The sequence below is a fragment of the Rutilus rutilus genome (assembly GCF_951802725.1).
Source record: "Rutilus rutilus genome assembly, chromosome: 1".
NCBI classification, from domain to species: Eukaryota; Metazoa; Chordata; class Actinopteri; order Cypriniformes; family Leuciscidae; genus Rutilus; species Rutilus rutilus.
The window spans coordinates 43608107-43624991 of NC_140209.1; the positions used below are offsets into that span (position 1 = coordinate 43608107).

General features: G+C 39.7%; 1 protein-coding gene across 3 annotated transcripts in view; it reads left to right on the top strand.

The window, feature by feature from the left end:
- Positions 1-2210: 2210 nt before the first annotated feature.
- Positions 2211-16885, top strand: part of syt3 (synaptotagmin III) — a 39338-nt gene continuing 24663 nt past the window's right edge. Inside the window, exons 1-4 of one of the 3 annotated variants that reach the window (XM_084392127.1) lie at positions 2281-2373; positions 9277-9316; positions 10184-10537; positions 10689-11115. In XM_084392127.1, the coding sequence (XP_084248253.1) occupies positions 10968-11115 (148 nt within the window). In that variant the 5' untranslated portion in view covers positions 2281-2373; positions 9277-9316; positions 10184-10537; positions 10689-10967. Of the gene's footprint in view, positions 2374-9276; positions 9317-10183; positions 10538-10688; positions 11116-16885 lie in introns of all 3 variants that reach the window. The other 2 variants (XM_084392126.1, XM_084392128.1) reach the window with 2 other exon arrangements.

Below are 16885 nucleotides of genomic sequence, written 5' to 3' on the forward strand. Positions count from 1 at the left end.
GTTCAGGTTCTGCACCTAAACTAATTTTGATCTGATCACAAAAGCGCCCTTGGCTGTAAGTTGGATATATTAATACAGCCCACGTTGTTATCCCATCTGAAATAATTACATAGGAACTGTTGTAGTTAATGAGTCCAAATATAGGAGATTATCCTGTCAGTCTAATTTATATAATACAGGGGTATTATATAAATTAGACTGACAGGATAATCTCATCAGTGCATCACAGTGACTTTCTTTCATGGGGTTGACTATTTTGGAGAAACTTTTTTTGAAATCGGTGCTCGTTGAGGTCGCCGATGCTCGTTATGGATCAGCAGGCCATCTACGTGATCTGAGCCTGTTTCGAGCGGTCACAGACACTGCGATATTTTCAAACCTGTTTGATATTGTCACCATGTGATCTTGTAGTGCGTGCAATGCAACAACAAGGTGGAACTAATCCAGCCAATCACAGTGCAGCTGGTATAAATTGAAAGCTCTCATAATCAATTGCGTGAATTTATTTGAGAACAAGTTTTTTTTCCCTCTCTGTTGGTCAGGACTGCCTCTTGACCAAATGTCTTGTAGTTTGTGCACCTCCTCAGCGTTGTGTTGTGTATGCGCGCTGCTATGACAAGACGATGACGGATGACAAGAAAACGTGTTGTGTAGTGTGAGCACCACAGCAGTTCAGGTAGTCTTACAGTCCTGTAGTGTGAACTTGCCCAAAGGGAGACATCAAAAATGTGCACTGTTGATGTGCCTCCAGGAACACTGTTGGGAAATACTGGTGTTATGTGCATACAGCAGCAACTAAATGATACCCCAAACAGTCGTGTGGTGGGAGAATAACGTGTAGTGGGAGAATAACGAATAGCGATCCGACGAATTTGAAAATCGTCCAGTCGTCCGGCATCACGGTCATCGGCACTCAGATTGTGTCTTTGATAATACACACTACGCAATTGTCACTCACGTGAACGAGCACTGATTTGCCTCCAAATTTCAGGCGTTTGTCTGCGATTTCCACAAAACTGTTGGCGAGTGTGTAAAAACGTGCAGTGTACTCCCAGCATAGATTTGTAACACGTATTTGTATAGATTGTGAATGTGTGTTTAGTGAATCGGTTGAGTGAATGATTCACCCATGCAGTGACTTAGACTCACTTATCATCACCTAAAAGTGCAGCGATGTAACCAGCAGACTGAACTAATTAGCGAATGAATCTTTTAGGCCGCATTTACACTGCAGGTCTTGATGCCCAGTTCCGATCTGTTGACTATGTCTGATTTATTTTGACGACCAGCTTAAAATCATCTTTTAATAGTGACCCATATCTGGTATCTGCATTAAAAGTGAAGCAACCAAAGGTAGATGAACTCACCAGGAAAAGCTTAGGCTGAAAAGGAATTAAAAACGTCTCGATTTGCAATGGGCGCTGATGAAATGATAATACAAGCTTTTGGTTTCCGCAACATCTTTAAAAGTCCGCAACACATTTGGGTTGAGCCTTCTTCCTCCATTGCACCATTGAAAAGAGCCATGTGATCACGGTTGGTGAACACCTGAGTTGCTTTTTCAACAACGTAGGCTACGAGTCGCATTGACATGGGAATATCCGATCTGCCTGCTTACATGGCAGACGCAAATGCACGCAGGCCTATCTGATTCATATCAGATTTATTTCCACATATGAATGAGGACTGAAATCTGAGAATATTGGAATCCATGCTTTTTTCCTGTGTATACACGTTCGTGGGTCATATCCGATCTGTGCCACATGGGAGGAAAAAAATTGGAATTGGGTCACTTTTAATGTAAATGCAGCCTTTGTGAATGCAATATAAGATTAGCGACACTAGGATTCGGCACCACTAGCTTGTAATCTAACTTTAATTATTACTGGAAATTTTGAAAACCTTTTTATAACGTGCACTATGAAAAGTTATTCTTTATATATATATATATATATATATATATATATATACACACACACACACACACATACACACACACACATATATATATGTATATATATATACACACACACACACACACACACAGACACAAGTAGTGATCTCTCTCTCTCTCTCTCTCTCTCTCTCTCTCCCTCTCCCTCTCTCTCTCTCTCTCTCTCTCTCTCTCTCGCCATACATCAGTATGTGTTTAGCACTGCACGCGCACTGGAGCCCGTGAGCGGAGACGAGGCTCGTTTAGTATTCCGTGCACAAGGCGAAGGAGAGAGAAGGGAGGGAGGGTAGAGAGTGAAATAGAGAAAAAAACGAGGCTGTGAAGACAGGCGAAAACACAGAAAGAGAGGAAGAAGAGGGGAGCGGAGAGACACCTCCTCTGTCCCTCTCGGTCTACTCTTTGGCATCCGTCTGTCCCAGGTGCGGTATTTCAGCCTTTATCTGTATTTGGGTGTGCGGGGCGGATGTTATGATGTTGCTGTTGTAACGCGTCGCATGAGAAAAAATGATATTTGGATGAATGTAAGCTCGAAGAAGAGAGTATAATGCATATAATGTAGAAAGTCGTTCCGTTCGAGATCTGCATTGCTTTAAAAGGTACAGACTCTCTACGAATTGTTGTGTTAAGGTTATCCATAATAGGCTATGTCTATTTGTGCGCGCGCGCTTATATGTTGTATAGGTCTGCACGTCTGTCCGGTATCGTCGTGCAAAAACCTCTCAGTTGCTTTAGTAATCTCATTTATCTGTTGCAAAATAATGCATGAATATGAGCTGAGCATCGTGACCTCGCATTTTCAGATGTGCATATGTGTGTGTGTTTGTGTGTGTGTGTGTGCAACAATGTATAGAATGATCATCAGTCAGTTAGACTGTCACTTATGTAATTCTGTTCTTAACTTCTATATTTTCTACTCTACATGCTTAATCTGCTCATGCATATGTAATATGCACGAGGCAAGAATGTGAAATGTACATATGAAGCTGCTTTCCTCCTCTTCAACCCCTTATCAGTGTTTCTTCCCCTCCAAACCCCACCCCTCCCCACAGTCTTCAAAGGCAGGCTTACATGGGCTTCTTTCAGGCACAGGACCATAATTATGCAAATATTAATACGTCCATATGGAACCGTCACAGGAATCCTCTCTCTGTCGCTCACTGACAGCATATAACGGCATTCGTAAAAGCCATATGAGGGGGCGATTAATTCCCCCCACAATGTGACGGAGCGGGTGATGACGTTGCCTGGCTGTCGGGCTGCCGAGAGCTTCCCTCTACACTCTTATCTGTGTGGGAGCTGAATCTTAAGGGCTGGCGCAGAACGTCACCAGTATCCCAGGGTTCCTCGCACTGCTCACTGCTCTTTCTTTTGCCTGTGTTTTCCCGTGTGATGTTATAGATGATTTAGATACTCTGAGGGCCTGGACAGAGGAGTGCGGGAGAGAGAGAGAGAAAAAAAAAGGCTAAGGATGGGAGGGAATAACCAGGCCCACATGAAACCTGCAGGTTTACTCAGAATTGGGATGTGTGCCATTCATATAATTCTAGAACCTTCCCACACCCCTCTTGCGTATTTGTTTATTAAATACTTGGACTAATTTGATTATTATTGACTTGTGCTTTATGTTTGAATGTGTTCCATAGAAATCCCCAAAATCCATGCAGAAAAAGTCTGCAGATTCCATCTGGGCCTGAGGGTAACTTGCAGCAGAGTTTCACCGCAATAGCCACGTGCAGGTTAGACTGTTTTTGTCAAAAAAACCAGGACTAAACTCTTTTTAGACACTGAAAACAATGTTACGACATGCTCTAAGCTACCTCAGCTTGCAACCACAAGCCGCAAAGGCCCAAGGTATCCTTTTTTTTTTTTACAGTGATATGTAATATCACCCCTGTCTTTGGCCAGTGGCAGAGGTCCGGTTGTGTAAATGACAGCAGCTGTTGGCAGGGCAGTTTTGATGTGTGTTTAGTGGCCAGTGAATACGCTGGACACAGGAGGGGATGGAGAAAGTGTCCAGGAACTCACAGCATTGTGGCAGATATGAGCAAGACGATGAGATGACGCAGTGATCTGGCTGAGTGTTCCTAAGTAGAGGTTGTGGCCGCACTGAAGGCCGTTTAGCCTGGTTTCCTCTCCCAGTGCAATGTGGAATGGTACAAAAGAGGAAGGAAGGGTTAGAAAAGCAAGAGAGCATCGGAGGGAGGGAGATGAAGAGAAATTGCTACATGAGTCTACTAAAACTGCGTTGTTATCATTTATTCATTCATTCCCACTTTGCAGGAAGTCTAGAAACACTTTGCTTTGAAGCCAGAGGGGTAAAGAAAATTACTGTTATCTTCCAACAGGTTTTAAAAAACAAAAACACACCATCCTTACAGAAAACAAAAGCACATTAGACTCCCGATGACATTGCAGATAAGACCACAGGCATGGGGGTGATACAGTGAGTGAGAGAAAAAAGGGAACGTAAAAGAATGAGAGAAAGAAAAACCACAACTGCTTCATTAAGAAATTACTCTAATATCCTATTGGTTATACTTAATGGATTTACATCCCTTGTCAATAGAAGTGTTCAAATTCATAGCCTCAGTAGAGAAGAAAAGGATTAGCCATCATTTTTATTTTACAATTAGTCTCAGTCACATCTATCAATTTCAGGGGAATAAGGGAAGTTGTAAGGCAGGTTTCCATTGAGTAAAGAGGAAAGACGGGAAAACTTCAAAAGGAGGCAGGGGACTGTGGAAACTACAAATGCTTTGTACATAACAAAATGTTAAATGTGCCTCACATTTGCCTGATATTCTCAGTTTATCCTTAATGGCTTTTTGAGGTATATTTAATATTCGCAGTATCTGATCAAATTGATATTTAGGCTGCTATTGAAACCAGGCTATAGATATATATAGTTTATATTTAATTAATTTAGAAATTTTCATATGCGTTTTTTCACATTCGTCATTGGGTGGCTCTGAATTGTCAAAACACCTCTCAAAATGCTTGCTACGGATGCGAAAAATGCAGAAAAATGAAACCCGATTCAAATTTTTTTACGAGGCTGTGTATAAACGTGATTGACACAACCTGAGGTCGTATTTATTTTTTAACGTGAGAATTTCGGACTCAGTGTACAAGGACCTTAAGAAGAGAAGAAAATACATAAGGTATTATAATTAAGTATTGTTATTATAAACAACAATAATAATTCAAATTATTATTGTTTCCTTTAAAAAATGAACCAAGCAACATTGCTTAATCTGAATGCATTTTTGATGTGTAGATGACTGAATTTTCAGTTTGAAGCTATAATTGTCCTGTTTAAATATTAAAGGACAAATCATTTTTAAAAGTTGCATTTGGAGATGGATTAGATGGATCAGAGATAGTTAGGATCCCATGACAGCTCTGATTTCCATTACACAGCAACTGAAACATCTGATTATATTTATATATCTGTATATTTAAACACTAGATTTGACTATACTGAAGCAGAGTTCCAAACAAAAAATAGAGGAATTTTATCCGCTATAAAGTTTTATCCATGTACATTCTCTCTAAAATGTGTCATAATGTGTATGGTTTGTGTGATGTTTATATATTTGATCCTGCGTGTCTTCATCTTCTGCCAGATTCTTAAAGAATGGAGGACACTGCTTCCAGCTATTTTGAGATTTGTCATCTTTTGCAGACTTTACAGCAACTTAACCATTAGCCTACAAACTGGTAAACCTAAATAGGCCACCGGACATTGCCTGCGGGACAAAACGAATTGCATCATTCTTCATTGGCTTGAATGATTTCACCTCAGGGCCAAGGACAGAACCTCAGACCCATCTGCTCTCTGCTGTAGATACAGGCAGTGACCTGAGTGACTGCTGCGGATCTGTGGTGTTGACACATCTCAGCCTAAGACACCTGACAGTTATGTAGTGAATGCCAGGTGTCTTATGTATGAACAGTCAGCGATATTATCATTGTCAGTACTTGCCTTATGACAACACACATTTGTGAGTGCTAGCTGCCGTTATTTAGAGGTTATTAGGACCTGTTGTATCGTAGGATGGCCTCATTTGTCACGCTTTATCATGTCCGCCAAAGCGGTCTGCAAATCCGCTTGAATGGATCAAACTGGTGGAAATAGACTAATTACAAGTTTAAAGTGAATCCACTCGGACATCATCGCTTTCAGTCACGTCCGTGAAATGAAATGACAGTCTGTGAGCCATTTTTAGAGGCCACGCAGATTTTAGATTAAACCACTTTGCCTGTGACCTTTATTACGTGCAGCATTTTACAAGGATTTATAGACTAATAGTCAAAAAAGGTGATTAATAATGATTGACAAACTACAAAATATGCTTTTTTTACTCTATTATTGTAGTTTTTTAGTACTGAAAAATGTTCAAATTGTTTTGTAAAATGTTTTTGATTTATTTTACTTCAGCATTTGAGGTCATCTCCTCTGCTTTGGGACCGCTTTCTGTTGTCTGTCATTCAATGACACAGCGACCTGATCTAGTCTTTCTGCTTTCCGGTTTAAACTGGACGTCTAGGTGTTGTGTGAATTGTCTAGACACCAAACAGAGCTGCAACCTGTACGTATGTAATGGCAATGCAATTATTGCCATTTTGATGGATGTCACTGAACATTGACCTTTCCGGTTGTGTGTGTCTGTGTACATATCCATGTAATCATTGCATTTTATTATAGATTTTCATCTGTAATGTGTGATTGGACAGGGGCTTTTGTGGCCTTTATGACATGACTGGACTGTGGCAATTCCACCTGGCTTGCGTGTGATTGGACAGTGACCATACCGGTTCCTGGGGTCCCTGTTGTTGGATAATGCTTTTCCTGAAGCTATTGATTGAGACCGGGGCAACAGTCAATGGAATGTCTGAGATGGGTTTCATGTTCTGTTGGCCGATTGTTTCATGTCGGCGTCACTTGCATGGATTTTACCACCACATTATTCTACTCCTGCTTTTTTTCAAGACGCACAGCCTATAATACCCCAGAGCGTCAGTGTAGTTTTATTACAGTATATCAATTGTAAATTCATATCCTCTAGAAATTTACACTAGCATCAAGATGCTTTTTCTGTCTAGACTTCAATGCCACATGTTATATGCCCTTTTCTGTGACTGACTTCCTTTTCTTCTCAAGCTTTATAGTTTATGTCTCTCTCTTGCTTTCTCTTTCATTGGCTCTTTCTCTCACCTGCTTCCCCGGTTCCATTCCTCTCTAACTTTGTTCTGAATCGATCTGGCATTTCTGGACAGTGACACTGTAGTTTGCTGCCAGACGGCCATCTTTCACATTGAGATATGCAGCATTTTTAAGTCAAACCTTGACAGATTTACAGGCCGAGCCACTGGTGAAGAGTGCAGACGGGAGTTTTTTGTGGGGAGGGGGGTGCTTTTTTATGGGCTAATCTGAAGCTTATTTTTTACAACGGACCGAAGATCTGAGATGGACAGATAAATGGACCTCAATCTGTTTTGGGTTTCCTTTAGACGATGTTCCAGAGTGATAGACCGCTCGGACACGCTGATTAGGCAGCTTAGAGGAGAGGGCCAAGTGTGTGGGTGAACATCTTGACCTGAGTCCTGCCCAGAATGACTTATAGCTGTACTTAAGGCTTTGACTGATTGATTGATTGATTGATTGATAGATCGGAGCAGACGGACGGAAAGATGCAGCTTGCTGGAAAGAAACAATCCACCAAAGACCAATGACATTTTACAGACCTAAAAAGCATAAAAAGATAGTCTATCAGGATGATAGATGGACGATTGGTTCAATAAGAGGACGTGTCCCGTCAACCAGTGAAACAGATCGGACTTCTTGAGCGATTTTGGCAGCATGAAATACTCTCAGATGAAAGCACGCGATCATTAAATTGATTCACATATCGATAGATTTGCACAGTTTTTCTGGGCTTGCACTGTTTTAGCTGATGCAGAGGGGATGAAGGATGGACGGAAGGGTGAAAAGAAACACTTGGAGGAGGGCTGAGACACGGAGCGAAAGAGAATGGAAATGAAAGGTGGAGCTTTGACCTGGTTTTGTGAGACAGAATGAGCACAGAACAAAGGAAGAATACTGAGAGATCTCATAGATACAGAACCCCAAAATTATACACCTTAACAGATGAATCGCTACAACACATTTTATTTCTCAATGGCGTCTGCATGTATCAAACCACAGATTCGTTACTTGTATTGTAGGTTCTTCATAATTCTCCTTAAAAGGAATGTCAAATGTCAAAAGGAATGTTTTGATCATTGTATACTAGATAGTGAAAATGTAATTACTACAGTATGTTAGCATACTGCATTGATGTCCTTTTTATGTATATATATAAAAAAAAGTGCAGGTAGCAGTAGTCCGTGTGGATTTGATCTTTATTCTAATCCATCAATGAAAAGCTTCTTGGAATTTCAAATTGATGAACTATGATGAACTACATCATCTAGTGCTGTCGTGTTGAAGTAATAAAATGTTGTGAATATTGGCCTATTTAACGTGACCCTTAAATGCTTTTATCCTCCACATGAGGGTTCAAAATGTGCCCATTCAAAAGCATAAAAATACAAGGTTTGTTTTATTAGTTTATGCTCTTCATCTGCAGTGTGTTGTGCACAAAAGGACATCAATGTCGTGTCATGCCCCATTTTTGGAGACAAATTGCCTGTCACTTGAATCTTGTGGTGTTGCACCCTGTTAGGACACAGTGTTAACCTTAAATGTGAAGTGTGTCTACCAAACTTCAATGTTAAAAAACTTACTTTAATTATTTTCTGTTCTTCTTTTTTTGCAAGGGCACTTCTTACGATTATTTAAAAGTTTGAGGTCAGTATTTTTTTTTAAGTAAATTAACTTCATTCAGCAAGAATGAGGGATGAGGAGGGAGGAGGGTCGAGCTTGCCTCCGTTTTGTTTGACAATACTTCAAACGTCAACAAGAAGTGACGTCACCCAACATCGCTTAGAGCACCTTTTTTTCAAGTTTTTTACATAAGGTTAATTCAATGCCATTTAGTTGAATCAGGTTAGCATTCTTAATTTTGTCCAAAAATTAGGTTCAATTATCCTAAAATTAATATCTAATAAAAATTTAAACAAATAACCCAGTTTCATTGACTTGGTTATTTAGTGAATGCACTTAATGCACTTTCTTTTTTTCTTTTTTTCTTTTTACAAATGTTATCTAATGAGAATAACTCTGTATAGACTCTTATTGTATTAGCCAGAGGATGGTTTTGATACATTCATAGGCATGCCCATAGTTGTTATTAACCCATTTTAATTCCTTTTAGCAGGTCCTTAACCCAAGCACATGCTCTACACTTCACCACAATGGTAACCCCCCAAAAGCACTAACATAACAGAAACTCTTTTAAATGTAAACATAAAAGAACATTAAACATTAACAAGTCTCCCAATTTTATCATCATTTTATTTAAACATTTACTCTCCCTATCCAGCCCTGTGCAAAGCATGATGGGAAGTGGAAATCCTGTTCCTAGTTTCTGTAATGCTACTTTAACACAACTAAAATCATTTATGTACTCTCAACTCAAATGGATTAAGTGACTGAAAATAATTGAGTAATTGTTCTTTCAAAGTAAAAACATTAATAAAAACCATTTCAAGTCTGTTTAACACAATGTAATCCTGTTTGAACGAGAAACCTAATACAATGGCGTTAAATCAAAATGAATTGTTTAAATAAAGTGACCGGTATTAGCATGATTTCTGAAGGATCATGTGACACTGAAGACTGGAGTAATGATGCTGAAAACGTATGCAATTTAGTGGTGCGGAAATAACACACTTCAAACAAACTGAATTGGGGAAAAAAGACCCCATCATTATTGATCAAATCGATAATTTCGCCCAAAACTCACACCATTGGTTGAGCTAATGTGTCGAGCAGCTCAAATTAGCAATACAAGTTTAGCATCGTTAATGGAGTAGAAATTACACTTCACCTTTAATCTTCAGAGTATCAAGCAACAACAGCTTCCCGAGATGCACTGTACAAAGAGAGCCATTTGTCTTTGGGAAGAAATAGATATCCAAAATGAAAAGTTCTTCTTTGCATGCTATTGAGCTCTGCAAGCCCAGCGGGTTGCCTTTATAATTTAACCATAATTTTACAGCAGTTTTTATTTTTTATGATGTGTGCCTCATTTTCTCTCTCGCTCTCTCTTCCTCTCTTTTCAGGCAATTTCAAAGCTCCTGTAGAACATTCCAGAAATACAGCCATGGACCATAATGAACATTAAAGCTTGAATGAAAAAACAAAGAGAGAAATCTAGTGGAAATACACCATACGTCTCAGATTTTACCCTGCCCTGATGCTGCTTTAAGGACCGAGCCTGCAAACACTCTTCTCTTCCCTGACTGATGAATTAACTGAGAGTAATAGCCCACAAAATCTAGGCTATGCTTTCTGAACAACAGACTTAAATCTAGTCTCGCTGTTTATCCATTGAAGAAAACATTTCTCTGAATTGAATTCCCTCCTTCTTCACCATGACAAGGACTCAGGGATGTCATTGCTGTCCTTTATAACAAGTATGTGCACAAAAAACAACTCGTGAGCAATGCACATACAATTGAATAATGGATTTTTCACTGTTTTAATTTTACTTCATAAATGTATGCAATGTCTTCTCCCTTGCTCTCATTCCTTCTTTTTTCCCCTCTCTCCTGTTTCCCCCCCCAGGAGCCTATGTTATTATTGAAAAGAGAGATTGTGGCTCACTTACCAATGGGTTTAGCAACTATTAAAAGTTTCAATTAACAGTCATAAAGAGACTGTCTCAGGTCCTTGTTGAAACATTGTCCTTCAGAATCGAAAACGAGTCCCTGTTTTATCAGAATCCTACGGTAGAAAGTGGCCAGACACACCCTCTTCGCTCAGGCGCCGTCCGGTTGGTGTGGGCGGTGAGGGCTGCGGCACGATTGGTTGAGTGCAGGGTGGGTGTGCGATGCGGATTGGAGGATGTCGGGGGACTGGGAAGACGACCTTTGTAAGAAGGCGTTGGTGCTGGTGGAGGAACTGTGCTTCCGGTCTGGAGGCTTCAGCCAGAGTGCGAGTTGCCAAGAATTCAGCTACATGATGAGAGGACCTAACAGACAGATGAACACAGGTAAGAACACAGCAAAACCTGTTAAAGGGATGGCTGATCCAAAAAGAAGCATTTTGTCATCATTTACTGGACTTCATGTTGTTACGAACCAATATGGCTTACTATCTTGCCCAAGGAACACAAAAGAAGATGTATAGGTCACTGGTGTCCATGCAACAATTGATGAGGACTGGAGCTTTCAAACTACAGAAAGGACATAAAAGCTTCATAAAAGTGGTCCTTTTGACTTATATGTTAAGTCTTCTAAAGTTTCACAGAAGAAAGACAGTCTTAAGGCCCTTTCACACCAAGGACGATAACGATAAAGATATAGTTCTAAAAAAAAATCTAAATATTAAAGAATCGCAGAGTCCACACCACAACTATAATGATAGCGGCATAGAGAAACAATATCGATGGAATCATTTTTAGAATGATTTTTCCAGCTGATTGACTGAAACATTGACAGCCAATCAGAATCAATCCTGCTTTAAATATCTCGAGCATTTAAAGTTACAGACGACAAAACTGCAGCGCACGCTAGAATAAACAGAACAATATCGCCCACTGGTGTGAACACTAAGATAGTTGTTATGTTTATCGTTATCGTTCTTGGTGTGAACGGCCCTTTACAGGTTTGGAAAGGCAGGAGGGTGGTAAAATGATGACAGAATTTTCACTTATGGGTGCAGTATTGATTTAAAGCCTATTCATATATGAATTGTTATGATTTATATCCCAACTTCTAACCAAAATATTAAATTGAATTGGATTGAATTGTTGATGTTCACAAAAACAATGCGTGAGCAATGCACATACAATTCAGTAATGAAAAGAGAGATTGTTGCTCACTTTACCAGTGGGTTTAGCAACCATTAAAAGTTTCAATTAAAGGGATAGTTCGCCCAAAAATGATATTTAGCCCATAATTTACTCACCCTCAAGCCGTTCGAGATGTATATGTCAATCTTTTTTCAGACGAACACATTTTCAGTTATTTTAGAAAATGTCTTAGATGTTTCAGTGGTTATAATGTGAAGCAATGGGGTCCAGCTCGTTGAAGTCCGCAAATGAGCATGCATCCTCCACAAAAGTAATCCATCCGGCTCCAGGGGGATAAACTAAGGCCTTCTGAGGGTAATCCGTGCGGTTTTGTCGTAAAAATATACATATTTAAAACTTTATAAACGAAAATAACTGGCTTCCGGTCGCGGTCGACGCGCGTTCATGGAGATGGATGCTGGCATATGACGTAGGGCGTAGCGTAGGAAGCGTCGTGACGTAGAACGAACGTAGAGTTTTGTTTTGCTCTGCTCTCTGGCTGCGCTGTCACGTTCGTTCTACGTCACGACGCTTCCATCTCCATGAACGCGCGCCGACCGCCACCGGAAGCCAGTTATTTTCGTTTATAAAGTTTTAAATATGTATATTTTTACGACAAAACCGCACGGATTACCCTCAGAAGGCCTTAGTTTATCTCCCTGGAGCCGGATGGATTACTTTTGTGAAGGATGCGTGCACATTTGCGGACTTCAACGAGCTGGACCCCATAGCCTCACACTATAACCACTGAAACATCTAAGACATTTTCTAAAATAACTGAAAATGTGTTCGTCTGAAAAAAGATTGACATATGCATCTCGAACGGCTTGAGGGTGAGTAAATCATGGGGTAAATATCATTTTTGGGCGAACTATCCCTTTAATGATCATAAAGAGACCATCTCAGCTCCTTGTTGAAACATTATTCTTCAGAATCCAAAACAGTTTAATAAAAAAATGGTGACAACAAATGATGTCTGTAGCTTACAAAAAGGACACAAAAGCAGTGGTCCATATGACTTACATGCTAAATCTTGTGTGTTAAGGGTTTGGAAAGCCATGAGGGTGGTAAATGGATGACAGAATTTTCATTTATGGTTGAACTATTGCTTTAAACCTTTTCAAAGCATGAATTGCTATGATTTATGTCCAACTTCTAACCAAAATATTGACTTCAGCCAGACATATGGCCTCTAAGGGTAATTTTCATCATCAGCCCACCTCACTGAGCTATGAGACCAGGAAAGAGCCTCACTGGTGAAAGCTGCTCGTTCATGTAATTGCGCCTGGCCTTTTTTTATTTGTATTCACACCACAGGTGCTATGGTTGGATGCTGTGTTCAGAGTGAGACTGTCCTGTTTACAGATTTAGTCATTATTGTTTCAATTCCCAAGTGTCCAGTGATTGAAATTGAATTGGACTTGCATTCTGTTTAATATGAAATGGCACAACCACAGGTAATTGAAATGGCTCTAAGCTCCTTGTGAAAAGAGGGGGAAGGAATGAAGCTGCACATGTTTACCTTCATCATAGGGTCTCCAAACACCCTAAAATCACCCAAATGGATTCCAGAGAGAGGTTTCATCAAGAGAATCATCATCTTTTTTTATTTTTTATTAAAGGACTAGTTTACCCAAAAATGAAAATGTTGTAATCATTTGTAAACCTGTGTGACTTTATTTCTTCAATGGACACAAAAGATGATATTTAGAAAATATATGTCCATATAGTGAGGGGTCCAGTATTGTTTTGCAGCCCATTGACTAATTGAAACATTCTTTAAAAAATCTCCTTTTGTGTTCTGCAGAATAAAAAGTCATACAGGTTTGGAACAGGTGAACTTTTTGGGTGAACTATACCTTTACTATCCCCCAAAAAACACTTTTTTCTTTTAAACAATTTCTTTAAGCTCAAGCAAGGGTTTAATTTTTGGAGCATGTCAAAACCAATACGCTGTTGAATGTTAAAGTGCACGCAAGATGTTTTGCTTAGTTTTATTATAATAAATCCCATCATTTTGCTTGGACATTTGCTTATCTTAACAGGTTTTCACATAATGACTAATTGTCGGTCATTAGTTAAGGGGATTAGATGGATTGAATCTGGCATTTGGTATCATGAAAGATATGCTAGAAGCAGTGTCCAAAATAGCAGGGGCTTTTAGCCAATAGCAATTTACAAATGTAAATAACCCAAGCAATTCATCTAAGGAAGAACGCAATGCAAAAAGTGCTACTATACCAAATTTCCAAGCAGTGCAACATTGTGCAGGAAAATTGTCACTCAGGAAGCTCAAAATGTGAGTGAAAATGGCTTTCTTGAATTGAAAAATAAAAAAACCCTCACTTATGCAAGCGAAGCAAACGATTCGAGTGAAAGACGTACAAACCGTCTGCTAAAGAAAATCGGAAAGCTCTGATGTAGCTAAGGGAAAGTCTGGTTCATGATGTTGTTTTGCTGAATGCATTGTGGTGACATGCATAGCTGAGCAGGACAGCCAGCTTACCATATTATTAATTAGTGGGAAACTGAGGGAAGCTGCCCAAGGCTCTTTAAACTCTTCTGTACTCACAGTATGGCCCATATGTGCACTACAGCAGAAGGGTAGTCATGCTGTCAAGCATAGTGTAACAAGGTGAAACAGACTATTTTTAAGCCTGGGTCTCTCTCAGTTACCGCTTAGTTGTACTATAGGATTGGAAATTTCAATTTGGATTTGCTGCTTTATCCAGAGACATTTTGCCACTCTCCATTTTATATCAAAGTGTATTTATTAACACACTCAGGATGAAAACCAAAAGTGACTCTTACATTTGATTTCTCCCCTACTGCATGGTTTTAAATCACAGCGAGAGTGAAATTATGTGAATGCTTTTATTTGCTGATGGAATAAAAACTAAAGATTAGACTGACTGTGTTCGGCGTCAGGGGCAGGTTGCACCAACCATGCGTAGGTCTAGTTGTAGCATAAAGGCTGAAACTGAAATTCAAGACTTCTTTTAATTTTGGTAAATGTCAAATTACTGCACGGACAGCTTACAAATTACTAGCTACTCTTGCTTTAGGAAGGATTGATTCAACCAAATTACGTATACTCAGTTCAGACTGTGATGGGCTGGTGCAACCCTACCCAGCTCTTAGGAGGTGGTGATGGTGTGGAAAAGTCTATGAGACAAGATGAAATGAAAGCTTGGCATCGGGGCAGAACGCCAATCCTCCTGGTTCAGTCAACCCAGAGTTTGTAGATCAAACTCCCTCCCCAGATATACTGCTTCTGAAGAGTCTTTCTTTGCAATCAGATCAATACATTAACCTTTTTAATCCCAAACCCCTCCCGTGTTTAGTTCTTTCTCTCTATCAGTGTCCGTTTGTTTGGCTCCACATCTTTCATTCCTGCAGTTCCGCGTCTCCCGCACCAGCCATCCTTCTCTCTCTCCCTCTCTCCATCACTGTCCACTTTTTTTCAGTTTTTTTTTTTTTTCACGGGGGAATGCTTGCGGACTTTATTAACCCCTCTCCTGCACTATCTCTCTCTTTCCTCACCTTCGACGTGTGGAGTGAATGCGTTATCTTGAGCAGTCAGCCGATGTGTCTGCTTCAACATGTACACTAATCTGTTAGCTCCTTCTTGGCCCCTCCCTCTTTCCTCTGATTTGTCCTAGTTTTCTTTTCTTTTCATTCTCCCTCTCTGTCGGCTCCCTGCTGGAAAATCCACTTTAAGCTGGCAGCTTTGTTTTGGAACATGTTAGCTAGTTTCTTTGCTGGTCCAAGCTGCTCAGTACCAGTTTAAAAGTGCTCATGTTTGGTTTTGGAACATGATTGCTAGTCAACCAGCTGATGACCAACTCATCAGTTAGTGACCCTAGTTTTCAGCTGGTGGACCACAGTAAAACAAAATTTATGGACCACCCAACACTCCAGGTCTGGGGAAAAACAACAGCTACCTACAGTTTTTAAGTAGTATATAAATTATTCTCAGTTTATAGCCATGAAACTCGAGGCTGTCTTGAATAGCCTCTCTTTTAGCAATCCATAACTTTTTTCAGTGTTCATATTTCATTAAAATGAACTTCTTGTTGCCAGTGAACCCGAATACAGTGAAATGAACAATTACTTACACTGGTGTATAACAGGCAGTTGTTATTGAAGTGAGACAACAGAAACGCTATCACTATATTAACATAATTAATTAATAGTTATTGTTATCATTATGAGTTGATTAATTAAATGTTGGTGAATGTAGTCTTTTATAATTATTTGAATATATTTGTAATAATCATAATTATAATTTATAATGTAATCTATTATAATTTATTATTGTTTTATACATTTATTTATTTAGCTCTTTTTTATCCTTTTTTTATCCACACAAGTACAAGTCGATCAGCAATCGAGAACAACTGCTTCACCACCTTTTTTTCCGCTTTATAATTTTTCATGCCTTCTCTCTCCATTTCCATCCTTCCTCCATTCATATCTCTGATCTCCTTTCCTGTCCCAGTCTCTTCCGTTTTCTCCTGCTATTTACGTTCTTCTCACTCTCTCTGTCTGCGTCTTGTTCTTCAAGCTGACAGATCAGTCCCTTCTCTCCTCCCTCTGTATCTCTCTCTGATCATATCTTTGAACAAGTAGTGATTAATGACATACAGAGACTGATGAATTATTCACCAAAGAAAGTACAGAGAAAGGAAGAAGGAAAACAGCAAGAGGGAGGATAAGAAGGGTGGAAGGAGGGGGAGAAGGAAAGGATGAGGAGGAGGGCATAGGAGATGCAAGGGAGACAAATGATGAAGGTGGTGTACGATGAGGATGGAAAGCATGATGTCTCTCCAGCTGTAACGTACCAGAAGAGGTTGCGTGTGTGTGCAGTCATGCCGAGGTTTGGCAATTTCTGAATTGTACAAGGTGAAACAGAAAAAAAACCTGTTTTTAACCTTAGGTTTCTGTCTGAGCCGTGGGTTAGTTACTC